The 27,876-nt window shown below is 37.9% G+C and overlaps 1 protein-coding gene across 4 annotated transcripts; it reads right to left on the reverse strand.

The window, feature by feature from the left end:
- Positions 1–833: 833 nt before the first annotated feature.
- On the reverse strand, positions 834–20,914 carry LOC115674265 (helicase and polymerase-containing protein TEBICHI). Of its 4 annotated transcripts, none has more exons than XM_056310674.1 (30): positions 20,699–20,914; positions 19,543–19,985; positions 19,027–19,252; positions 18,084–18,956; positions 17,148–17,212; positions 16,088–16,193; positions 15,788–15,988; positions 15,450–15,650; positions 14,684–14,845; positions 14,361–14,597; positions 14,061–14,273; positions 13,463–13,813; positions 13,117–13,269; positions 12,194–12,415; positions 11,309–11,527; positions 11,081–11,198; positions 8,572–9,758; positions 8,169–8,366; positions 7,381–7,640; positions 6,823–7,012; positions 6,618–6,725; positions 5,417–5,769; positions 4,759–4,867; positions 4,422–4,556; positions 3,555–3,651; positions 3,302–3,399; positions 2,818–3,178; positions 2,318–2,416; positions 1,375–1,576; positions 834–1,291 (listed from the first exon to the last, which is right to left on the reverse strand). In XM_056310674.1, exons 1-26 carry the CDS (start codon positions 20,732–20,734, stop codon positions 3,302–3,304), a joined length of 6,561 nt encoding a protein of 2,186 aa, XP_056166649.1. In that variant the 5' UTR covers positions 20,735–20,914; the 3' UTR covers positions 834–1,291; positions 1,375–1,576; positions 2,318–2,416; positions 2,818–3,178. The 4 variants fall into 4 exon arrangements, with proteins under 4 accessions (XP_056166649.1, XP_056166648.1, XP_056166647.1 ...); XM_056310673.1 differs by having other exon boundaries at positions 2,818–3,231; XM_056310672.1 differs by having other exon boundaries at positions 1,398–1,576; positions 2,818–3,399.
- Positions 20,915–27,876: the final 6,962 nt, after the last annotated feature.

Raw genomic sequence — 27,876 nt, forward strand, 5'->3', positions numbered from 1 at the left:
CGCTTACATTCGCACTTTTCGGTTATCACTTCATCACCCCCAATAACAAGATGCCCCAGGCCCCATCCATGTGTCTTGATGTTTCAATTCATAGAAAAATTAGTGACTAGAGATAAGTGATGATTGCTTCTCATTAATTAGCACCTTCCTATTGTCAATTTTAAGAAATTAGGAACTCGGATTGGCCCGGTCTTCATGAGGATAATTTATCTCTAATCATCCTCATTCCTCACTCTTGGCATCAGAATAGTGGATATTAAAGCTGAGTTGGTGATGATCCTGCAATCTCAAAATTCTCCTTGCTTGACTTATCCCCTTTTATGAATCTCTCCCTAAGGCCAAGCTCAAGAAAGAGGCTTCTCCAAATAAATTAATCGGGATGGAACTGAACTCAATTAAAAAAATAAAAAATCTCAATTAAAATGACTTGCTATTGTCAAATCGGATTCAGAAATTACCAAGAATATAACTTTGGAAAGGAAATAGTCTTTTGTTTGTTTTTGAAAAAATTATATATATTTGCAGCAACTTGCGGTCATCTCATCTTTCCAAGATGCTTTTTGCCTCGTTCTCTAGGCCACAAGGTACTCTGCTGTAATTGCTTTTCTTTGTTGAATATGCTAGAACTTTGTAAATTCGATTGTGAATCGGTGTGGCATTTTCATTTGATGTTGAAAATTCCTTATTTCATCAACAATTTGACACAACAATTTATTAACAATTCTGGTCGATGTCAAGAAAACCTCCTCACCTTTGTGCTAAAAAATAATTGAACGTGTACGTTATTGCTCACAAGAAATTAGTCTGAGAACAATCGAAATTTTTTCCAGACATTTTCCTGAACCACCTCAACTTAAAGTACTCTCATACCATTTGGGACCAACATGAGACGAGGAAACATGTATACAAAGCTCCAATTTCCAAGAACAATTATTCTTGCAATTCGGAAAAGGTCATCACTTCGGTTGATTCTCAAGGGCAATAGGAGCAATGCCAAGGGTTAACAAATTTCGTCGAACGACACTGTGACATCTTGAACAACTTAGCTACAAGTTACACATAACTCAAGCATGGAACTCAGGTCAGTGGCCACCCGTCTTGAAGGGCCACATGTTCATCATACACTTCCTTACGCACATGTAGATGAGCCCCTTAAGTTAAGAGAAACGGAAACAAAGCCAAAGCACAAATGCCTGTACCAGAAGACCCCAGTGGTCATGGCCAAGTGGTTTGGGACGAGAACATCGGAATCCGACAGAGAGACTTTGCAACTGCTGCACTACCAACAATCCTGAACGGAATATAATGAGGGTGAACATTCCGAGAAAAGCGGAAAAATTAGAAGAAATAGCATTTGGAATTAGCTGAAGAAACCTAATCAAGTATTTGCCTCGTACTTCCAATTCCTCATAAGCTCTGTCTGAGTTGAACATTTCAATGTCCGGTTGGGGAGGGAGCATACATTTCATTTCTCCAGTGATACAGCAACGTCCACTTCTCTGATATATCACAGCCACGCAAGCCCGTTATAAATCCTTTAAAAGGCACCATCAGAAGTCGTCTCAAATGAAGCACACTGCAAAGGGAAAAACCTCCATTAAAATTTAAAAGTGGGTGTTCTCACATAGCTGCTGAGTTTTACAACAACAAAAACAACCAAATATTATCCCAGCAAATGAGGTCACAAAGTGGGTTTTTTCTTATAACTGTGGCATATCTTATGTCAAGTTTTACATGACATCCAAGCGCTAAAAAATGTTATGGTCTCAATCCACGTCCTCTCAAGTCTTTGGCGGCCCTTCTGACCCACATCCCCACCATAAGGTCGAGTCTTCTCACGGGAGTATCTTAAAGGTCGTTCTTTCCTGTAAACCACCTTAAATAAATTTATTTGGTTTCGTCCTCAACTGGACAAACCAATTTTTCCTCAGATACGCACATTTTGATTCCCATCTTTTCTTGCCACAAATCCAGTGAAGCGTTACTATCCGCAAAAGATGTTTTTTCACTAAAAAAAAAACATTTCCACTCGCTCACAATATTATGATCCAGTCACATAATCATCACATGTGATTAGAATGTACTCCCATGATCCAACTTTCATAAATAAAACAGGAGTAACTGGAGGCAAAATTATGTTCTCTTTGCTTTCATTCATTTAATTTTTTCTTTCCTTCCCCTTATCCCTTTTGTTCGGGTGGGGTTGCTAATCATTCCTGGATTCTAATGGCTCGTCAAACAAAGGTTACAGAAAACAGCAGGAAATCAAACTGCACTTCCCATACTGGCAAACAAAAGAAGATTGACGGAAGCAAACCTGCATGATCAGATTCAGAGACGGAGCTCAATCTAAAGTTCTTCAAACACCAGCTCCTCTGCTGGACCATCCACAAAGCGCCACTATGACAAATGATGCCTAAAAGGACATGCAAGTGAAATCAGTTTCCACTTCTATCCCACTTAATGATGAGAATAATGCAAATATCATTAGGAAAAAATTCTGTAGTTGACGGTCCTGAGTGACACGGGCAAAAGAAGATAAATCCGTATTAATTCAGAGTGACATGTAGCTCTCTAGTTGCGGGGTTTCTCTATGCCAACTAATCATTGGTGTAAACGTGTTTCTTTCTAGTTCCATTCCTTCCTTTGATTAATCAATGCCATTTGTTGAGGGGTCGTTCCCACAAACTAAATGAATAAATAATTAGGTTGCGCGCGCGAGGGACAGTGAGAGTGTATCATATTAATAGCAATATCATATATATATGTGGGCAAAAGCTCAAAAATATAGGCAGGCTATCATGAACTGGTCATTACCTCACTGGAATTCTAGTCACTCTGCAAATTGGCATCCTTGCAAGCCGTACCCAACTTGCCAGGACACTTAAAATCATACAATTTGGAGAAGCAGCCCAATGCAGAATTAACCACCAATTTTCATTCTAGATGTACCCACAATGCATAAATTAGACGAGGACAGCATATTCTCCAGTGGTAGCTCCTGAACTTGCCTGCTTTGAAGCAGCAATTGCTTGCCAACTCCAGGAGAACTGTCTTAATGGGCCTCTCTGATGATGGAAAGAACGATATGCCTGGTCTATGAGCCAACTTTCTCCACTGGAGCATTCACTGTGCTCCCAAATAAGCAGGTCTTGTACCTAGAGACATTGACCCACATCTTCGTTCTCATCTAATGTCAGAATGTCCAGACATTTGTTGAACAGATAGAAGCTGGTAGTGGAAAGTTCCGCCTTATTGATCAATTTATTGGAGTAGATATACAATAAAGATCTTTTGTTACCTAAGAACCACCGGCTACAACTTGCTCTTGATTTTCTGTGCAAAAAGGCTCCAAGGAACCCCAAGTTCTCCCAACTTTCAATTTGACATTCAAAGGAACTGAAGAACGAAACATAAAATTATTTTTAAATCAAAACACGCAAAACTGTATATGTCATTGGCAAATGTACTTGAAAATAAGAAACAGCAGAGAGTACGGGATCCTGATTTGTTCTTCAAACTAATAAGTTATCAAACATAAAGAAACAGATTACCCCTAAGTGAGACAGCATTTTCCATGCTCCTTTGCAGGAGTAGCGCAGCATCCTTTAGAACAGTAGGATCGACTTCAAGCACTAATTCGTCATGGACCTGAAAAGCAACATTCGTGATTAACTAGAGCTCCACATATCGTGACCTTACAGTATATCCTAGAGAAGAAACAGAGTGAAGACTCAACAATTTGTTTTAGTCAGTAACAAGAACGAGTCAGGGTAAGAACGTTTAAGGAATGAAAAAGAGTCCAAACTATCAAAATTCACAGTCAGTAGCGTGTCCTTCTGTTGTTTCCTCAAAACTCAAGTTATCCAATAGTGGCATCGCAAGAGGAGAAAAGAAAGATCTTGACAAAGCGCAAATACCTTTAGTCTAGTCTAAACTTATAAGATTTAATTGGACTCGCAATTTGTTTCATTGCTCATATTCCTATGCTTTAATATCAAAATTTGATAATTCATATGTATCGGCTCAATAAGCTCAACATCTTTTCTAGAAAAGATAGATAGTCAAAGCTCCAAGAATTTCTCAGCTTCCAACATCGGAATTGTCCATACTCCATAATTACCAATAGACAAACTGCATTTAACATCTTTCTCTGAAAGAAAAAAAAATAAAAGTGATTACAACATTGTTTTAAAAACCTTTTAAGACATCTTACATATGAATACTGACTTTCCTTACAAGTTTGTCGATCATAGTTAATGAAGCAAGTGAAGCTAGATAGTTCACAGCCAGTATTGATGTTATGACCACAGAATTGTCACTCACTCATCTTAGGTCAGTCACAATTATCCTCCAAAGACAGATGAAATGCAACTCCAGCTTTTAAGAAAAAAGATAAACATATAAACAGATAACAATACCTGCAACAGAATTCGACACCGGCCCTTCAGCATGTGAAAATTTGTCTCGCGCAGAGAGCTAGAATCAAATTCAATTCCAAGTATCACTGAGTGAATATTTATCATCGCTATCTTGATTATGTCAGCTGCAGATCCCTAGAATGAATAAAATTGTCAGAAAACCAGAACAGTTTCATATTAGAGGGGGAAAAGGAGCCAATAGACAGAGGAAGAAAAATAACAGATACTTTACCTGACAAATCGAATGAAAAGACAGTGAGAAACCATTATATGAATGCTTCTTTCCACCATTACAATGGAAAGAAATTAAAGTAAAGAGAGTGGTAGAATGCTATACCTGACAAATTGAATTTACAGCTTGCCTCTGAGCTTTTGATTGTTCGTTGCTATTTCCAAATTTTATTTTCGACAGGAAACGTTTTCTTCCCTTCAAAGTCTCCACATACCTAAACCAAACCATAGCTCAGAAAGTATATGGTTCACCTTACCAACCAAATGTTTCGAACTTTAAAAATATCAAGGTAAGTATCATTACATCTACTGGTCAATGGGGAGGAACCATTTTTCTTTTCCTGAAATTACAAATACCAATTGAATAAACATTTTTTGAAATGGGGTGCTGAGTATAATAAGCTTATTGTTGAAGACTGCCAAGTGACATTTGTTTACCCAATATGATGGTTAACATGTCGAGCCAAAACCATGCTCAAGTCTGGCAGAGTCTTATTGGCCTTTTCTCTTTTTCATCTCCACAACCATCCCCCCACCCCCCTCCCAAAAAAGAAAAAGAAAAAAAGAATAACTAAATAATAAACAAAGAAAAAATGGAAGCTTCTAAGTTAAATGTAAAACCAGTTAGAAAGTGTAGACATTGGATCCAAATTCCAATCATAAAACATTGCAGTTGTTAATTAAATGCCTATCTTGATTTTACTAAGTTAAAAAGGAAGACAGGGTTGCATGAAACAGACAGGAGAGAAGCAAGGTATCGCTACCCTTTCTGACGGCAAGATGAGACTGCCTCACGAAGCCAAGAAGCAACACCAGGAAAGCTTGTTTTAAAGCTTTGAATTTTTTCTGTGGCTCCATCAGGGGTACAATCCAATTGTTCAGCTAAGGTCTTAGCACCCATCCCATAAATAATGCCATAGACCATACGTTTTGTTTGATCACGTTCATGGGAGCTAACAGCATCTTCTGTCTTTCCCGTCCATCGAGCTGCTATCATTTTAAAGACATCCCCATTAGGCTTGCTCAGCAGTTCAATCAGAAAAGCGTCTCCAGAGAAATGTGCCATCAACCGTAGTTCGATCTGAGAATAATCTGCTGTTAATAACAACCAGTTCTCCTGAAAAAAGAAATCCAAGTAAGATACGTAAGAGGAAGCTGTTTCTCAGCTGCGAAACCCATTGTTAACCCCAAAAAGATTCACAGAAAAATGTCAGGATGCTCAACCCACTCAGGCTAATCCTGGCACACAAAGGAATGCACATGCAGACACACCTGCACGTAGTACACACAAACAAGGAAATAAACTGCCACCAACCCAAAGAACATGATTCGTGAACAACCCACAAGGAAATCTCTTCTCAGCTGAATGTTGTGAAAGCTAACCCACCCCCATCGCCTCCTTGCACCATTTGAATCCTCCAACTTTACAAAGAGATTCTACAGCCTGCACAATGGTCTATGTTCTAGTTCTATAACCACACTGCTCCAGTCATATTCAAACTGTAAAGTCACAGGGTTTGGCATGTGCTATACCAGTAGCAATAATATCAACATATTACCTCTACCGAGTAAACTTATTAGACTCCCATGCATAGTTGTATTGAGAAAAATTCATACACAAATCAGGGAAACCTTTTCAAATTGTTTTAGCATACAGCTAGTTGTGACAAAAGGCAAACAAAGTTAAAGATTATACATGGAATTTGCATCATCTGATGACTTTTAAATATAAATTACGCCAAACTACAGTCAACATTTATACTACTACGGTTATCAACATCGAAATTACTTTATCCATTCAAATATTTTCTTCAACTTACAAAAGTAGTAATTTCGAAAGCAATAATTTTCGAGACTGAATCTGCTTTGGAGATTTTGGAAGTACTGCCATGATGCATAGAGAAAGATACATCTATCTAACCATGATGAAAGCACCTTACATGAACTTAGCTTGATAAGCAATACCTGAGTAGGAACAATGAAATCTCGAGCATTGATTTTGTGATGATCTGCACCATTTTCAACTGCAGTCTTATCTGTATTCATCTTGAATTCAACCGCATGCTCAACACACTGCACAATTTAGTTCTGATCAATGTCTCCATCCAACAAGAAAGAAGATTATCATGACAGGAGCGAAATATAGATTAAGCCAAAACAAAACCCAGACCTGAAGATTAGGCTCTTCCATTGATAGCCGTCCAGTTGCTGTTGATGTCTGTAGCCAGTGGCCGTGGAGTGTGTACTTCTGAGTACTTGTAGAAAGCCTGGAAAGGGAACAAATTGATCCAAGCGTACAGTTCCGGAGCTTTGCCAACGTTCTATGCTCTTTGATGATGGGAATAATAGGATGTTCATTCCTGAGTAAATCAATATTCATTCTATCATATAATTGTTCCGCACCACACTAAAATACTTTTAAGACAGTCTGAAGGAAAACTTAAAAAATGCACCTAAGCATCAAATTAACTAAATATGGAATGCAAGTCAAAGAATGGAAGAGCAAGTCATCGGCAATGCAAGCGGAGACCAGTAACCACATCCTATAAGTGGTGTACTACACCACCAGTACGAGGCAAAAATATGTCTTCACTATAGCAAATGACACTAGTAGTACATGAACAACTTCTAAACAAGCATAAGACAAAGTAAAATATAATATCCACACAGGTTCAAGATCAGATAAATATGAAAGAGATCAAATGTAATTTTCTTTTCTCTGTAATACCTTAATAAATCCAAACAGTGCTTGTCTGTGCTTGGATGTTGTTTTCCTTTCCCAAGGACTTCGGGTATGGGCAATTTTAGATGTCCATAAAGGACATTTGCAATATCTGCAGCTGCATAGAGTGAGAATGTAATCCCAGCCAATCTATAAGCTTCCTTCTCAAGATGCCTCAACTTTTGCCCCAAAATGTTATGTGCCTGGAGGCACCCCTCCAGGTCAACACCTATTCCCCAGAGCTCCATGTCTGCAAGAACCTTAACCTGAAAACACAAGCATCAAACGGATGTCAAAAGATCCAAAGAAGATTGTCACGACTAGTGAGATGATAATCATTGCAACACATAACTCTACATCCCAAGAAAGACACCCCTCAACAAGCTTAAGCTCTAAAGAACCATACTTTGAGAATGGATTTATGAGCAATACATAGAAAACATTGGAGAAGCAACATCTCTGGCATTAAATATTATGACTTAATCAAACCAAGTCAAAAGCAGGTGGGGACCCACTAAAACAATCATCAAATGTTTAATCTTGGGTTTTATTTTAATCAGTTTGCTGGGCTACCCAACCAGAGGTAGCCCTCCCCTTTCCCAACCTCACTCCTTGATGAATGTAATTTGACTCAAAGTCCTCGTTATCAGAATGTAAGCACTTAGCAGCGCAACTGGCTGCATCATCCTTACACCTTTTCTTTAGCCATCCAGACAAAAAAAATTTACAGGTCTAAAGTTGTGAATCTATATTTTATCTTGAACATTTCATGCGTGATGCAATGCAAAACTTACCAGTGGAACTTCAATCATCATAAGTGGTTCGAATAGTTCTTCATCGATAAGTAATTTCCAAAGAACAGAACGTAATGCTCTCGTCTGCGCCACCCGTCGACAGCAACCATCATGTGCAGATTTTCTCATTTGATTCTTCCACCTGCCACAGCGATGAGCAGCTGCGGCCACCTCACTTGGTAACCTTTTCTTGACTTCCTGTTTTACAATCAAAACAACTTCAGATGTGAATTGTTAAAATACATATCCGTACAAGAAATCTTCATGACATATTTGAGCCGTCTCAAAAAGAGCTTTCCTGGGGCAAGAGGAACAAAATCACTAGTTTTATGCTATAACTCTGGTATTAGAAATCCTACAGGAGACAAAGCTGAATAATATGAAAATGGATCCCTCTTATTACCTTCTCCAGGTTTGGACAAGAGCTCCTCTCCTCATCAGGCCACAAAATCCATGCTACAACACAAATATCAATTCCATCGTTCACATTGACAGGTGGCAACACCAAGTATGAGTTATCTAAAATTTCAAGACCCATATCTTTCCCTGCAAGATATGGATGACCAATTCTCTGTACAGAAACTGCAGAATTCCTGAGAACCTGAATCTGAACTTTCAAATTCCACGAAAATTTTTGGACAGATTTTTTTCCCATTATACCACGGATCCTATTCCACCGTATTTTGATGCCTTCCAACCAAGCATGCTGAAGTGAACTTTCATTTGCAGTAGATGATGTTAATAGGTAACTGCTTTTTCTCTCAATGGTCCTCATTAGATCCTTGGGAAGATTAACATAGTATACTGGTGAATTTTCCCAACACACTGCTAAACCACATATCTCGAACGGCGCCACAGAATTCACCTCTTTCCGTTTAGTGTAGTGGATGTCAAAATAAAATTCGTTGGTAGTATCCCAAAGATCCAAGAAAGTATCGATTCCGCCAGGAGTATTAACTGCAGTAACAGGGCCTTTATCTGTGCAATCTTTATTTTGCACGCTGCTTACCGATATCTGAACACCATGATCAACACGAGCATCAGTTCCAACAGAATTTCGGTTTCTGTGACCATAACTCTCTACTAGTATGGTGGTAGTTGTATCAGCATCTTTTCCACAAATAGTTGCAACGTTAGGCTCATCACCAACTGCTATAGGATCTTCAGCCGGGAAGGGAGGCACATTAGCAGCATGAGTTGCAATTTCACTAGTTAACATCACACTTTCTGAAGCATTAGATTCATCAAATGACTTTGTCTCCAACGTCTCCCTTCGAGTCTCTGCAACTCTATTAGATTTCTTGCTCTCCCCGACAATTGCCACAGGCAGAACATGCTCCAAGGATTTCAGACCCGACGTATTATCAGTGGTTTCAACACCAGAGGACGTTCTCACATGCCCTTGTCCCATGTGATTTCCCATCATAGTTGGCACAGGTCGAGAAAATTGCGTGATGTCTAACCCAAGAGACTGGAAGGCAGAGAAGGCAGCAATTCTTGCTTCCTCGGCTTTATCTAGAACAATCTTGCGTGCCCCATTCTTTATTTTTTTGGCAACTCCTACTTGTAAGCGCCTTTGTGCTGAGCTTTCTAGTCATTTATAATCGATACAATTAGTACTAACAAACAGAAAGAGAAGTCCAAGTATATACAACTTCTAAAAGCAGGATATTTTTGTCCACAGCTGAAGTAACATTTGACTTTCAAAAAGAAAACAAGAATCAAACAGAATAAAAGAAATCAACTATATGAATCATGATGTATGTTTCGTCACATAACAAAAGTACATAAGCCCAAAGCAGAAGAACGCAGCGATGCACTATTCATAGAAGTCAATACAAGAAGTTCATAGGAAGTATGGACAAGTTTTTGGCAGCAATAAGTTGTTCTTTCAATTCTTAAAGATTCATTCTAACCAGTGCTTTCCTCTTGTACTAATTTTATAGAAAAGCATGAGTCTTCTCCACTTCCACTCCAACAAGAAAGCTTGCTCCATGTGCATGCTGTGGAATATCTCTTTACACCATTTCTTTGTGTGCTGGTTTAGAGATTGGGAGCTGAAGCCACATTTTCACTTATAGATATCCAAGGAAGGATGTACAAGGACAAAAGAGTAAAATATTAATTATACAAGTATACGAGCAAGTAGCAACTAATGTTGCACACTAAACACGTAATTCTAAATATATATAATAGTCTAATGTTATTTTTCCATTAGTAAAGAATCGATGACATATCAACGATAATTTATCTATTAACACAGTTTGGTAAGTGCAATTGGATTGTTTAAAATAGAGTTCCTCAATCCCTCCACTTTTGTTCCAAAGATGGGACAGAGCTTCACAGGGCCACTTGAAACTTTTTCTCTTTAGTCCTTCCCTTCAAATTTTCCCTCCGTCCCAGAAAAGGATGAAACAATCATTCCTCCTTTTCTTTCCCCTCCTTCAACTCGCCTCTCTCTTTCAACTCTCTCAAGCATAGACTGAGAGTTTGAAAAGAACACAGTGATCCTAACTTCCTGCACAACCATGGCAGGCAAACCCCGTACTTTGTAGCAATTGCATCAAAACATATTTTCAAGGCTAAAAGCAAAGCCAACTACATAATGGCACTGTAACAAGTAGAGATTGAGGTTCAATCAACATGCTTTGTATCTTTCATTTGATGATGAGCTCACATGTTGCATGCATCAATCCATTTTCTTAACCTAATTATGCAAAAGCGATGAACATCCAAATCAAATCCAGCAGCCCATAATTAACATTCAAATGGAGACTTCATCAGATGAGGTAAATGCTGTGTGCGTGCAGTCATGCACCTTTCATTCTATGATCAACCCAAATTTTCTAGTGGAAGCATAGCTTCATCGTTTAACCTATTTAAAAGAAGTCCATAATTATCCACATTCTTACCTTCAGCAGCCCATGAAGAATATTCAAATAGAGCTTTTACTATTTCAGAAGTGGAAGCTTCTGCAATTGCTAAAGGTGTGCGCAGGCCAGCTTTATACAGTGCTCTGGCTCGAGATCCCTAAAATTGGAAACAGTTGTCAAAACCAGGAAAACTAATTGAACTGACACAGAAGCATTCCACCGCTGACCATCAGGAGAAAAGTACTTGCCAACATAACGCATACTTGCCTTAACATATGGGATGTTCGTAAGCTCTACAATCTCTGCTCTCACTCCAAAGGACACACGATTTTGGAACTTGCCAACCAAGCCCTCTAGATCATGCCATCCAAGCCTCTCACAGAATACAGAAACCATTGAAGCAAATCGACCTGCATTTTCTTGTAAAGCTTGAACCATTCCTCTGGCCACTTTATATGCTTCACAGACTTCAGCCACAGGAGCTTCCTTTACCACAAAACTTAAATCATCAATTAAAGCTTCAACATCTAAACACGTGTACACAGTGAATCGCGTATTACATACAAAATGCAATCAGACTATTGATGGAAAATGCACATATGCTATTGGCTTAGACACTGTCAACCACGTGTTAAACAGGTAATACTTGAAAGCTTCATAATGTTTCAGGAGCACCTGGTACTAGGAGCACAGTAAGCAACTATAAAGAAGATAAATCATCTTTACCTGACAAATCACAGTCGTGTTTATCTCCAAGATCATTATCTAAATCATGACTAAGCACCGAAGTATGTCAACATGTTATAGATACTGCATACTCGTAAAATGGGGACAAAAGCCGAACACATAACTTTGTATTGAATTAACTTATAGTATGGCCGGCTGGTACTTGGAGCACATTAAGTTTCAAGGTTTAAGAGTGTAGTACTAAAATTGGTTATACAATAAGGCAGGACCATTGCATTAGCTGTGTTGTATCCTCAGATGTGCCGCAATTACTAGCATTCACTTTTTAAAACTTCTAAAGACAAACACTCCTCATCTATTTACAAGTCCTCAAATGATAGTCATCACAGTGCTTGCAAGGAAAAGTATGAATCATAGGTCAAAATATGTCATGATACTGAGACGGGGAAAGCATGAGAACTATACCTGCACTAATCTTGCCAAAATGAGAGCAACATAAAATCGTTTACACACACGAAATGCTTTCTCATCTGGAAGCACATGGTTGTTTGAGATTCCAGACAGCTTTTGCAATTTACCATGTGATCCTTTTGTATGCTCCCTCAATCTGCCTATGGTGCGCATAGGAGCACCATGTGCCATTCGCATCAAAAAGGGTTCAGACACTCCAACTCGATTCCCAACTGACTGCATCTCATACATTTTAAGGTAAGTTAAACGCATGCACAGATCTTTGATTGTGGAATAAATATGAACAAGAGTATAAACTCCAACTTTCACAGATGTTGCTGAAAGCATAATGGGAATATACAGATGAAGGGAAGGAATTATGGCCCTCCAAATCCGGCCATATGTGCCTACGCAATTGCAGAATATCGATTCCAGCTATCAAAAAGCCATCAAGCTTCATTATAAAAGTAACACTTCTTATAATGGACATTGAGGTAACTGGAGCAAAATAAGACTAAAAAAGGCAATCCGATTTATCATAATCAATTACTCAAATTGTTGAAAGCATATTTTCCTTGCCTTCCAGATATTGATTCACATACAAGAATACAGGGACCAAAGGTCAAAAACACAATCATATTCAACAGTATTTGCGTCATAATACACCATTTATTCTGCCACAAAAGCGTCAGACATCCACATAAAATGACTAAAATATTCGAAATCTCCCAGAACAAACATACTAAATATGCATGGGCTGAAAAAACTATCATAAAGATCTTGGGTAAACTATAAACGCTTGCCACTATCTTGCCCCAAACACCAATAGAGGCTCAAAGCCTCAGGCCTAACCTCCAAACACAAGCCAGGAGATCTCTATGGGACAGACTGAATATTAATGTCAACTGCCAAGAACTAGTTAAAATTATACTAATTACCTGATCCAGAGCAGACAATTCCATGAACCTTTGGTAATAAAGTTCCCAATCTGGCTCGACATCAACATTAGTCGGGGTAACTAAATAAACTAAATGCAGATCAGATGCAAGCACAAATCCTTCTCTAGCTCTAGAAAGATCCTCCAGTACAATCTGCGAAACAAGCAGAGTCAATATATTCCATCGAAGTACATTGTATTAGCAGTCTATACATCATTCCCTCACCCAAAGTATGAGTATCTAAATCTACAGAACTTATCAAGAAACATCTCTGTGAAATTACATGTACATTGACTGGTGCATCAACTGAAAACATGCTAATGTGATCAAGAAGCAAAAGCTTTACCAGTGAGTCATCTGGTGAGAGAGAACTTCCAAAAGCTGCACGCCCGAGAGGAGTTGTACTGTATAACTTGGTTTCCTCATTCCATTCAAGAAACTTTTTGTGACACAACCATCGGAGAGAATCCTGTGCTGATTTAACCACATCTTGAAATGGATTTGTAGAATTGAGAAGAGTACACCTGACATATCGATTGATATCATTAGCAGTTTGAACTATCCCACCAGCAACAACTTCTAAGATCGCATGAGTCATTCCATTTTTGTCCTCAGATAGACAAGAATTCAATGGTGGACAGCTTTCATTCAGAAGGGCGACAATTCTTTTAACCTCTTCCGATCTACAAATAAGTATCTGCACAGGTGTAAATATTTCTATCAGAGATTTAGAATTCTCTTGAATTAGGACAAAGAAGGTACTATTTATTTCAGAGAAGGAAAAGGCTTCTTCAGAAAAAATTATGGGCCATTGTATGTCATTGTGCAAAATGTAAACCACAAAAGCCATGAATAAAATACGTCAAGTATAAATTAATACAAATTCAGTATATGATCCATTTCAAAATAAGAAAGATGTGATTAAAAAGGAACATCAAACATACACTTTCACCCTTGGTATCTATACCAGTCCGACCGGCTCGACCGGCCATCTGCTTGTACCTAGTCCCATCAATAAAATCACGGCCAATTCTGGGTTGTCGGAAAATGACCCTCCTGGCTGGAAGGTTGACCCCAGCAGCTAATGTAGATGTGGCAGTCAAGACACGTAGAAGGCCTCTCCGGTAACAGGTCTCAACTATCTCTCTTTCCTCAACCTTTATATAGCATAGCCATTAGGAATTCTTGGTTATAGAACATTGCGATTTTCACATCAATAGAGGAAAAGGAGTATGAAAGCATACAGTAAGGCCAGCATGGTGGTAAGCAACACCAGAAGGAAGAGTCTCTTCTAATATAGGGTCCAATCCAGCAGGGCTCCTTCTCAAGGCATCGATAGCAGAAGCAATATCAGTAAACTCATCGGAATTCTGAAGATTGACAGAGAACTTCCGCAGAAACTTGGCAACATGTCTTGCAGTTGATTCACAGCCGTTGCGACTTGAGCAAAATATTAAGACTGAATGACCTTCTTGAACAACCTGAAATATGTTCACAATCCATCTTATCAAGTTCACACCTATGCATGTACATGTTAAGTAGAAGGGGAAAGCAATTATTTTCCAACCTCATTGCAAAGTTCTACAATGTGATCTGGATCTTTACCACCAAGTTCGGCTGCTTTTGAAACTGTTCTGATTATGTCCATCTTCTCATTATAAATGGTGTTCCCCACCTTAATATATTCCTCCAATGGAACTGGTCGAAAGTCCGTCTGGTATAATGCAGCCTGCAGGCAAATTTCTGGAACTTAAATTTGTAAAACAAGAGCCAAGACAATCAACAACATGAACATAAACGAAACTTCCTTATTGGGCTAAACTGCTAGAGAACAAAAATTAAAATTCTTAAACTTTTGCAGCAGCAAAACCCAACAAAACAAATGCACTTGCATTTAGAAACAAGTTGATGTGTCCATACATGTAGATACAACAAAATAGGGAGGAAATTACGCCATATACTCTTAGAAGAGTAACATAGAACTCTCTACCTAACTCCTAACTGCTTACAGAAACGATAAGTTCCTGCTGATAACAGGAATATGACCCCTATGATTCACAAACAATGTATATTGAGTAAAAACATTCAAATGCTAGCTAAGAATTCTAATTTGATTGATGTTCACCAGTCCTAGGCTTTCTCTGCCACTAGATCTGTCTCAGGCAATTGAACCAACAGCACAGCCACAATTAACAACCGATTTTAAGTAATTCTTAGCATCACCATCAGTCATGGTAATAAAGACCAAGGGCCTAATAAGTGAAGCAAGCTTTATTCTAACAAAGCCAGCCAATTGGACGACAGAAAGGCAGAGGATGCTCAGTTCTGCTTACCTGAAGCCAATCAGCAACTGCTGCCACATTTGGCATGGTCGCACTCATCCCCACAATTTGCAGTCCACGAGCAGGGTCAGCTCTACTACTGCTAGTATTTGAGCTTTCTCCGCTGCTTGAGTCAGAGTTGCCTTCACCAGCAGCGTAACGGAGCTTTGTCAACATAAGTTCCAAAAGATAACCCCTGCTTTGGTCACCAACCTGTCAGTATTACAGCATCAATTTAAGAATCCAGAAGGAAAAAAAGACCTCCAAAAGATGAACAAAAGATGTCTAATATATAGACTACAGAAGATTTTATCCGGGTATTCCAACTTAACAATCAAACTGGCACACACCATATGCAATTCATCTATCACCACAATTCCAATTTCTGATAGACGACCCTCCTCCAGCAGCCTATTTATCAAGGAGTTTGCCTTTTCTATAGTGCAGACAGCCACTGAAGTGTCCTTAGGAAGTGTTCCACCACCTTGGCTTCCATAGTAACTTCGCACATGCTTACCTAGTGGTTCCAAAAGGGCTTCAAGGTGTTCTGCCTACGCAAATCAACAAAAGTTCAGTATAGACAATAAGAAAAATAAAAAGAAGGGAAAATGAAAACAAGAACATTAGAAGAAAGAACCAAGAATAAGCACCTTCTCTGTACAAATAGAAACATAAGGAAGAACCAGTAGTGCGATTTTTCCAGTTGATAAGACTCTTCGCAACATCAAAATTTCAGCTACAAAACTTTTACCAGCACTGTTCCAAAAGGAAACATTGATCAGCAATGTTATGGAGGTATGAGAAATAGGTTGAACGCCTAACAAGAGTAGATGTTCCTTCCTTCCTTACTTAATAAAGGTCTAGCACCATATCGAGTCATGGATATTAAACTATCGGCTTAGCCAATCCTCTCCAGAAGAGAGAACATAATAACATGGAGAGAGAAAAGATAAAATATGTAAAGCATGTTCATAAGCTTAAGTTAATGCATATCCAGTCTAACAAGGTTGCACCTCTCAAACTTCTTTTAATGATAAAGGTCCTATGGTAAGCTGGCTTTTTGTCTATATCAATACAGTAGAGATAAGAGAAGTCCCTAATCAGTTATGCTGTTTATCTCATAATAGTTGGGAGGAAAGGAAGGTCTTCTATCCAACAAAGTAAAATGAAAAGGTACCTTAAAATATTAGACTAGATTGGAAAGAGAGAGAAGTCAAATACATATAGAAAACATGAAATACAACAGAATTGACTACTGAAGGACGTTGGGCTTTTGAATTTAGCATGTTGCTCCCTCGCATGATCATGCAAACCAAACTTCACTGCATTTGTGCATGTGTCATACAATAATATATAGATGACGGTCGCATCACACATTTCCTATCAATGGACACAATTAGCCATAGTCCACCAGTCACAAAGTCAAAATTTTAACCTCTATCAACTATTGGCAGTTACAACAGCCGATCAAATGCCATAGTGCATACAAATTGTAACAGGACAACATTGCATCCTTATGTGACATGCTGATGTATACACACGAAATGCTATCTAAATAAGGCGTTCAGTAATAGATAGCAAACAGATCTATACAATGAACGGATGAACCAACAAGGACATCTAAATGAGACGCAATCATATGCGTGTATCATTTTAAAAGATAGCTTCCAAGATTAACAAGCAAGACAGCAGCTTATTCTGAGTCGATACCTCGTAGACGCACAATATACAAGATTCTTTCTCTGCAACACACCTTCAACCTGAAGGCAGTCAACCTGAAAAAGAAAGTGAAAGCATATTTTTCTTCCATAAACTGAAAGATAGCACAATAGCAGATTACTACCGTATCAAATTGAGCAATGCAGTCCCTGACCCACTAATCCCATGAATGGTTCTTTATGTTTAATACGAGGACCCACGACTTCACTAAGTAAACTGATTATTTTTTTATCTTTTTTTAGCAACCAGTACAAATCGAAAATGCGCTAAAAAAAATTTAGTTACAAATTTGTTGCCAGTTTTTAAATCCATGGAAAAATTCCAAGAATAGGATATCCAGCTTCTTAGCTAGTTAGTTACTGCACAAGAATATTTCCTAAAAATGCTAGATAACATTATTGTCCCAACTGAGGAGACAAAATAACTCAGACTTATCCCAACATCACAACAAGAAAACCACTCAGAATTGAAATGGAGCCTTTTGCTCCAACTATTTCCAAATTTTGGCCAAGCAACTGTTTGTCAAGTTGTATATCTCACGCTTTTGTGAGCCATCGAACTTATACAGTCCATAAAATATTCTAAAGCAAAAAATTAAGAAGAAAGAAAATGCAACCTCCCTCTGTCGATCATATTTAAACATAAAAAATGAAGAACCTCCCAGCCCAAAAATAGCCTAAATATAATATACACAGCATCCACCACAGCAACCCATTGAAACAATGTCCATATGTCTAATTGATCTACGTACCACATATCACATCAGGAAAGTCAAAGTCAATTAGGACGGTAGATTAAAGATGATGTTGACACTCAAATATGCCCCACATATGCAAAATCTAGTCCAGATCTAAATGGAAAAATCCTTCAGTTCATCCATAACGCCACTCCGTAGCAAGGTAAGGATTGCATGCGTTGCGAAGATACCTGCCACTGGTATAGCCTAAGTATTCCTTTCTTCCTATATAAGCTGCTTATTGCAGGAGGAAGCCAATTGCTAATGTCAAGATTATCTTTGTTCTGCATACTACTTGGAGTACAAGCTTCGCCATTTTGATGATCGGCAGACAAATTCTTCACAGGATACATTGGCGAATCAGATTTTGAGCTGTCATCATTTTGACTAAATAAATCCGCTTTTCTTTTTATTAATGTATCCAATGGATCCATTGGTTGATTCTCATGCTCTTCTGTCTTCTGTCCATTGCTACAGCGAGCTAATGTACTTGTACTCCGAAGACCTTTTGGGCCTACAGATTCACAATCAGGCTGATTGTCATCTCTGCAGGTTGCAGCTCTCAAATACTGTGGATCAGAACTATTGCCAATGACTTTATCCAAGTTCTTGTCCTCGCAAGAAAAGTCAAAATGCTTGACAGGCAAAGGAGAGACTTCTTTCAGAGAGCCTTGTGTGTGCTTCTCTACTGATTCTGATGTAATAGTTTTCTTACAATAGACTCTGTTGTTCCTATCATGTAGTGTTGCCCCGTTCTCCTCATGATCTGATCTGTCCGGTTGACACACTTTTCCTACAAGGTGATCTTCCTCAAAAGCTTCAGAAATAGAATGATTTGCAGGAGCACAAAAACCATCAGCAAGCTTAATTGCTTCACTCCAAAATGCTTCGCCAGGGGAAAACATAGAGCTTCCACATGTTGAACTAGGTGTTTTATTGGCAGAGGATTTTACAACCAGTGAGACAGGCGTGGAGCACCCAATCATATGTACAGTTGATGGAGGTGGCTGTTTGCATTTCTTCAAGCTTGCTTGAAGCTCAATGAGAGCGTCCGCAACAGGTTCCTATCATATTGAAGACGTAAACAAGCAATGATTATTGAAAAGATGTCTTTCAAATTAAATTTATATTTACCTCTTTAAAAGAATCGAATGCGTGTTTCCTGGTTTCAGAAACTGAACATGGAACCCTTTCTAACGTAGCCTTTCCTTTGTGGAAACTGTAATCATCAGCTACTTGTGATTGACCAGTCATTTGAAACCTCTTATTGGATCTCTGTGATTCCTCATCAAGTAAAGATGGGTTATCGCGTCTCTTAACATTAGAAATTCCATCTGCCGGTAAACTTGATTGGATTTTACTGCGTATAGGTACAGAAACTTCAAGAGGAGTAACAAGGGAAAAAAAAAATTAAAATACCTGTCCTGATGGACCAGAAGAGAAGAAAATTGTGCTTTTGCTTTCTAATCAACAGATCTAAATGTCCAAATGGACACTTCAATAGGAAGGAAATATAAACTTGGGGCAAACAAGAATGACACCTTTTTTCTAAAACCCAGAACAAGATGAAGCTTTGATAAATTTCCTAATCATTAGAGTATTAAGGATGGGCCAAGAAAAAGAGTGGTCCATCCATAAACATGTCGGTACCTGCAGTATAATGACAATAAATCATTGGAAAACTGTTTAAGTTCCGAGTTTTCTGTGCCATTTGCAGGCAAGAGGCAATCCTGTGAAGGAGCATCAGCCGCAGCACACTCCAGGTCAGATGAACTGTGAGATGCATCCTTCTGAGCAGCTTCCTCGGGCTTAGGCACTTCAGCGGACAACTGTACTTGCTTATTTTCAGGCTTCAAGTTTTTCTCTGCCTTCTGTAACAGATTCCGCTTAACTGAATCGTGACCCACTGATGAATAATCACTAACAGTATGCAAGGGCTTGGCAGCACAACCACCTTCCTGAGAGGTCCTCAAGTAATTGTCTAAGGTGCCTTTGGCACTAGGCGACCCTCCAAGAGGGGTTACCTCATTACTTTCGGCCCTCCGTGATTTCGGATGAGGCGAGGAGGATTTCCTTTTCTTCGAAGCAAAAAACTGTCGAAGCAACAACAACCACAAATCGTGTCATTTTAAGCTCTCAACACCACAAATTGAATTGCTTGTCTGCAATAACTTGCAACATTGTTCCCTGTATGGGGTGAGTTCAAGTCTCATTGCATACTTCCCAAGAACCATCAGTACCGTCTTAACCAGTGTCAGAAAGTACAAAAATAATAATTTGCAATGCTTCTTTGACATTGGGGTTTTTGCTGATTCGACATGTTTTCTAGATCCTTTTAATTTCTATAACTAATTCTCTCGGAGCAGAAATGGTGCGATGCACCAAACCAAATCTTTTTTTTTTCCCTTGTTTGCAATTCAACTCTTTTATGCTGCGATAGAGCACGCATGGATGGTGATCATAAACAAGATTTGGATTCAATCTGATAAAAACTCCTTTCTTGAATAAAATTCTACTCAAAACGGAGTACCCAAGAAAGCAAAACGATTCAGCCAAATGCCATACGAGCTTGGAACGAATCCCAACCCAACCCAGGTATTCAAATGCTGTACGCAGCTGCGGAAAAAGAGCAAGAGAAAAAAAAACGCCGTTTCTCAGTGGACCACACCAAGAGCTACTACACATTGTCCATTTCTCTATAAAAAAAGAAACCGAACTGCCCGAAACCCTTCTGCAAATCCAACCGAATGCTCCTGCATCCTCGTCCGATTCACACGCGTCGCGAGAAGGAACAGCAACAAATTACCTGGTCGACGCGGTTCCGAGGCGAAACGGACGCCATCGCCGGACACGGACACGGTCCCTCGCCAATCCGAGGAAACCCTCGGAATTCGGACGGAGACGGAGATCCTCCAAGACGGCGCCGCCGCTGCTCCGGTGGTTCGAGACCTTCCGCGGCGGGCGAGAGAGCGACCGAGCGCCGGGTGCTGCCGCGACTGCTGCAGTTTCAGTTGGGCGCTGGAATAGGAGAGACAGAGAGAGAGAGAGGGGTTCGCTCGGAGGCTTTGGAGGGTTCGGCAAATTCAAATGGGTCGAGAAAATCTTCTTTTGCTGTCGTGCCCTTGGATTTTGTGCTATTCCTAGTTTCACCCAGCTTTTTTGATCGAATTTTTTAAAATAGGGCCCTCGGATTCTTGACCAAAATGACCACGTTAACGAGAAATGCTCGAAACTAATGGGAAATGGATACTCATGCGACATTTTTAATCAAAGAAATTAATTTGCCGATCATATCTAAACATCTTGGTAACTACACATAAATAATGCGAATAATCGACATAAATACGATGCACGTAATATGAAGTTGTCAATCCAGCGTATCGTTCCCGCTAAGGAGATTTAGGTCTAGGGGCCAATTTACCGGCAATAGCCAGACCAGAAAACTTCCTAACTTGGGTAATAAGTTACTCGTATATGAATTTATTAAGAGTTATTCCAATGTTTACAATAGATAGAAATTATTAAACACGCTCGACCATTGTAATTGATTCTGATAGATACTTTCTCACTTGTAGAAGATCCATTAATCACGTGAATAGGTCACCAATTTAAGATATTTCCGGATGGATTTTTACTTTTTGATTCATGTAAATCTTACTTCGAATGCATTTTGATTTTTTTTTAATTTCGGGGCAACTGAAGGCTTTGCAATATATAACTGTCTATACATAGATTTACATATAATTTTTTCATAATCTTTAGAAATTTCGATGTTTGACGGAAAAGTGAAAATTTGATTTTTTTTCTTTTAAAAAAGCACAAATGGACATTAATGAACTTTTTTGCTCTAAAAGCTACTAAAGTTAATAAGAAAAAGGAAAAGTTACTTTAAAATTTCCCACGGTTTAGTAACTTTTTAAAGTTAAAAAAGCTACACGCGATTAAAAAAAAATTTAAAAGCTACGCTAAAATCTGCTCAAGTGGGTTCCGGCATAGGGCCCTGCAGAGTTTTACATGTTTGCTTCGAGTAAAAATCTTATTTTTGTTTTTCTTTGTGAAATGTTGTAATAATACTCAATCTTGTCTGATTTTCATTCTTCATTTTGTTTCTATAGTGCATAGAATTTTTTTTTTATTATTCTCATTTAAGTGTGCGTTTATTTCACAAAAAGCTCAAATTTGAAAAATATTTTTTGAAAATAATTGTTTGCATCGCTTATAAAAATAAATGAATGAACGATATTTTAATCATCTATGAAAATAGTTAGGTATAAATTGTTGTCGATAATGAAAATATTTTTCTTTGAATAATTTTTCTAAGGAAAATTATCCAAAAAGTCATGAACCTATTTTACTTTTGCCAATTCGGTCTTAAACCTTTTAATTGTGCGAATTTAGACCTCAACATATTCACATTTTACCAATTGAGTCCATCCAATCAATTTTGCCTTGAAATCACTAACATGGACGTAGGCTGTCCTATGGGACACAGCCGACGCTAACGTGGACGATTTTTTTTAATATTTTAATATTTTTTTCGTATTTTTTATAATTGTTTTTCCCTTTTTTTCTACTCGTTTCCATCTTTACTTTTTTCTTTTTTTTCTTTTTTTCCTTTTCTCTTCTTTTCTTTTTCTTTTTTCTTTTTCCCTCCACCAAACGTAACCGAGCCTTGTCAATGGCCAGCTAAGGTCGACAGAGGGAAAAAGAAAAAAAGAAAAAAAGAAAAGAAGAGAAGAGAAGGAAAAAAAGAAAAAAGTTAAAGAAGGAAAAGAAGGAAAAAAAAAAGTAAAGAAGGAAAAGAAAGAAACGAGTAGAAAAGGGAAAAAAAATAATAAAAAAATTCAAAAAATACTTTATTAAAAATTGTCCACGTTAGCGTTGGTCGTGTCACGTAAGACTGCCGGAGCCCAAGTCAGCAATTTCTAGGCAAAATCTCTTGGTCTATCCATCCCGTTCAAGCCCGCTCAGGTTAGGGACAATTTCTCGTTAAATTAAAATTCTAAAACATGGTCGAGCCTTGGGAGAATTTTTAAGGAATGGTACTAAGTCCCGACCAGCCAATTGATCGAGTCTATTTTTCTTATTTTTCTAGTTTGAAATTGATAGTGGATAATACATTCTTCTAAACATTTCTTTTTTTGAAAACCAAAAGGAAAAAAATAGCTTTTAAAATATGTTTTTTTGTTAATTGCTGATAAATTATAGGACTTAATGTCATGCAAGTTACCAACCATATTAAAAACTCATAAATAATTGGCACCTTGACGTGACCTTATACAAGTTGCTAAGTACCACGCAAAGGTACTAGCTTCAATTGCCGAAATACAGGGGTAATTATTTTCGAATATCAAAAGTTGTTAAGTTGTTAATCTAATCACGAAATACTTATTAGCAATAGTATAAATTAGTAAAGTTTCCTTGTCTCATTTGCATTGATTTGAATTATTCGGAGAATGCCTTATATGCATTAATATTAGTCAAGTAAAAAATATGGACAATCAAACCCATCTCTCAATTCAATGCTGAAAAAGTTAAATGGGTCCTAAATAACGAGAAATATTTAAAAAAAAGGGGTCCGATTACACCTATTCCTAATTCTAAATGGAATGTAACAACGCCGGAATCTATATATAAACACATATAAATGACCCTATCTCGTAAAGAGAAAGTATATAATCCTATTCCAGGGCAGTCCGGTATGGGATGAACTTAGCTCATGGAATCGACTTGATCATCAGATCACAAATAATAAGTTCATAACCTTAGCTCATTACAATTTTGGGCGGAAGAAATCTACTAATTCTTTAATTCGAGTTAGTAAGAGGGATCTCGAGCTAAGAAATGTATTCTAAAAGTTAAAAAAGGTGTCCCACGCAATTGCAATAATCGGGTTCATTGATATTTATTGTTGTATTGATTTTACGTACATTTCCCTATGAAAATCACTTAACCATGCGAAATTACCATTGGCTGTAGTGTATCAATGTTACTTTTGATAAGCAAGCTGATTAATCACACCAAAAAATAGTTATTCTCTTAAATAAAAAATTATAGATATATATATATATACAGTTGCTTTTTACTATCCACTTCGATGAGGTACCAATTATATTACATTTCTATTTTAAAATTTTCTAGCCACGAAATGATGTTATTAATCCACGATATATCCATAATCAGTTCTCTATAAGGGAAGACATTAATTAGGTGAAGAAGGAACCATTATAAACATTTTCATTTATATAATTATATAAAGTAAGAGAACCTCCTGCTTTTGAAATATTTCAATCTTTTTTTCTTCCCCAAATATCATCGGTTAATTATTTCATAAGTTCTTTATCAAAGAGCAAATGCTAAACTAATAATTCTATTTTATCTCATGTGTTACAATATTGAAATTTGAATCTCTTTTTTTTTATCATACAACAACTTTCTTAAGAGAATTCAAATCTTGAAATATTTTTTCTCTTTCCGAGCATACAATTTTCTTGAAATATCTAATCTAACCTATAATTTATTTTCATAATTTAATAGTATAATATCTCGTGATTCTGCTTAATTGTTCGACTTCTGATTTCTTTTACACAACAAGTCGCGTGCAATGTTCCTTAATAGTAAAAAAATTATTAATTCAATATGTGTTGATTATTTTTTGCTATCTAGAAGAGTATCCTTATAAAGAAAATGAAAGAAACTCTATCAATTCAGATAAGTTTTTTTTATCACATGTGTAATCAGCATGAAAATCCATTAACGAAGAAGTTACTAGTTATTGATATATGGTAATGTTAGTTAGTAGTTTTTATATGCAGGTAGAAATTTTCCTTCTGCAAAAATAAATATGAAAGTCTCAAGAAGTCGCGAGTCATTTTCGTTGCTGAAAACTTTCCACTTGTAAAAGTAAGGATTAAGATATCTGTAATTAATAATTTATTTTTTATTGCATAGACATTTTTCCATATATAATAATTTAGGAGGATAATAACACAAATGGTCCCTGAACTTTAGCCTAATACGTAATGTGGTCATTGAATTTTAAATTTGTTCAACGTGGTCCATGAATTTTAGCCAAATGTAGACATGGCCACGGGTCGGTTTTGGCCCGGAATCAACCCGGTCAAACCAGGGCCCGGCCCGTTGACCAGGCCCGCAGTTCGGAACGGAACCGGCCCGTGGCCTACGGGCCCGGTTCCTGTTCCAAATTATTATTTTTTAAATAATAATAATGAAATTTTTTAAAAAAATTCATTATTTAATTTTTTTTATAAAACAATTTGAACTCTAATTGCCATGCATTGTAAGTGCATTGATCTCTAATTACAATGCTTGGCTTGGGTGTATTGAACTCTAATTACAAGGCTTGGCTTGGGTTTTATACACAATGATTTTAATGCATCTTCATTTCCATTCGATGTGGGACTCTCGGCTTGCCTTAAACACCTTTAATGTGAGACTCTTGACTTGTCTTCACACAAATGCCAAGAGTCCCACATCAAATGCGAATGAAGAGACCATCAAAGGGGTTGCATATAAAACCCAAGCCAAGCCATGGGCATGTGAAATTGTATGCCTTTTGTGGCTACGATCCTTTACTAGTTAAGAGCAAAGAGTTCCATTGGACCGCCTAGAACCGAACCGGACCAATGGTCCGGTTCCCGGTTCTATGATTTGCCGGTCCGGTTCTTAGTTCTAAAATTAAGGGACCGGTTTTACCTATTTAGTTCTCGGTTCCGAGCGGAACCGGACCGAACTGGGAACCAATCACCCCTACAATTTACATTTTGATTACAATTTATATTGAATAATTCATTATTCCATAATTTTTTTTATTTCATAATTTATTTTTAAAATTTTAAATTACGAACCGGAACCGCCGGTTCCGAACCGTGGCCATGCTTAACCAAATGTATAATTCGGTCCCTTAATTTTTAATTTATTCAGCATGGTCCATGAATATCCAATATTGTCCACAATACTAACTATTTTCATATAGTCCAATGACTAAATTGAACATATGTACGAAAAGTTTAGGAATCAAAGTGAACAAATTAAAAGTTCAAGGATCATATTATACATTGAGCTAAAATTCAGGGACCATATTGAACAAATTAAAAATTTATGAATGATATTACATATAGGCCAAAGTTCAAGGATCGTTTGTATCATTTACTTTGATTTAGGCATTGAATTAACAATGAGTAATAACTTTTTCCATTTGTGTAATGAAAAGTAAAATTAACTTTCAGACCACCAATCTATGGTTAAGGGTGTGTCTGGGAAAGTATTCTATTTACCGTGATGGAAAGTCCAACTTAAAAGCTTAAGTTATTAAATAGAGTGAGACCATATAAATATAAAGAGTATATGTCTCGCTGTCAAGGGATATGAGACAATATATCAACATCCCCGTGGCATGTGAAATTTGATTGTTGGGGGTGGATGCAAATATGCAAAAGAAATAGTACTAGCTTTGTAACTACGATACAAAGTCGACACAAAGTCCAACCCAAGCTTCAAATTCCACGTGCCGCTTCCAATCTGGCTTGTATGTGAATAGCACTAGCTCTATTATCATTTTACACAGCCCAATCCAAGCTTCAAATTTCACGTGTGGTTCCTAATTCGGTTTGCACATACGTGAGAGTGAGAGTGGTTGGACGCACATGCTAAACGGCAAAACCTGACTTTGATATCATATTAGGAAGTTCAACCCATAAACTTAAATTATTATGTGAATGGAGACCACGTGAATATAAAGAATACAGATTTGACCCATTGCCCAGCAATGTAGAACAATATTTCAACATGCAAAACAAATACCGCTTGGTTAAGTGATTTTGATATATTTTTTGCAAAGTAGCTTTCAAGTGTAAAAAAAAAAAGGGGAAACAGAGAATACCCCATCATGGAAGCAAAACCAGAATTCAAGATAAACAAACTTAAATACGAATGGAGATCTTGAAGATACCCCATCGTATTTGCTTCAGATTTGTTTTTTGCTCTTCGAGATGAAGAACGGGTTTCGGACCAGAAGTAAATCTGAAGCAAACTGGAGAATGAAGATCTTCAAGATGTCCTCGCTGAACCAAACCTCGCAGATGCGATTCCAGATAAGAAGCAAATTCATGCCGGCGATGATCAAGCCGTTGAATAGGCTAGGCAGGGCCAACACCGAGGTCAGGGTCATGCAACCTTAAGCGAGGTAGCGTCAGACCTAGACACGTGAACTTAGACCCTTGGCGACCCTCGACCACTCTCGAAAACCATCGGTGAGTTGAGCGCGACGATAAGTGAGGGCATCAAATTGGGCGATCAGATCTGAAACATTTGGTTTAGCAAGGGAGAATATAAACGGTGATTTTAAGGGCAAAGCTGGAATATGGAGATATTAGTGAGGGCAAATTGGAAAGAAAAAAAAAATTCATTAACCCTCTAAAACAACATTCCAAAAATGCTAAATGCCGATGTCGTATAGGACTTGCATTGGGCTGCCTTAGGAAATGCTAATTCTAGCTCAAAGGCATCTGCAACTTTGTTGCCAAACACCTCAACATTTTGCCGAGGGCCTAAAATCTTTTGGTGAAGCCGTGCCAAACCCACCTAAATATTCCACGAAGTCATTTCATCATCAGTAATATAAATAATTAATTAATTACTAATCAGTAAAAGTTATTTATTGACCGGCAAAAAGGTTCACCTATCTTCAGGGCTTCATCTAATCCGGACCGTCCACATCCGTCGATCGAAGATCGAAAGGTGTGAAATCGGCACCACCACCCCGACCTGAAATTCCAAATTTTTTTTCCATTTTTTAAATCGACAACAAAAGACAAAAAAAAGTATTATATAAATAAGCTGCGGTTCGGTGCGAGTAGAGCGTAACGACGACCAATCAAAGCCCTCCCTCCTGCCTACTCCTAACGGATTCTCCTGTGGACCTCGTTCCCAAACGCTCCCCCCAACCTCCTTTGTCTAATTACA

This window comes from Syzygium oleosum, unplaced genomic scaffold (genome assembly GCF_021117445.2).
Source record: "Syzygium oleosum isolate NSW1041296 unplaced genomic scaffold, Sole_v2.1 Sole_v2.04, whole genome shotgun sequence".
Taxonomy (NCBI): domain Eukaryota; kingdom Viridiplantae; phylum Streptophyta; class Magnoliopsida; order Myrtales; family Myrtaceae; genus Syzygium; species Syzygium oleosum.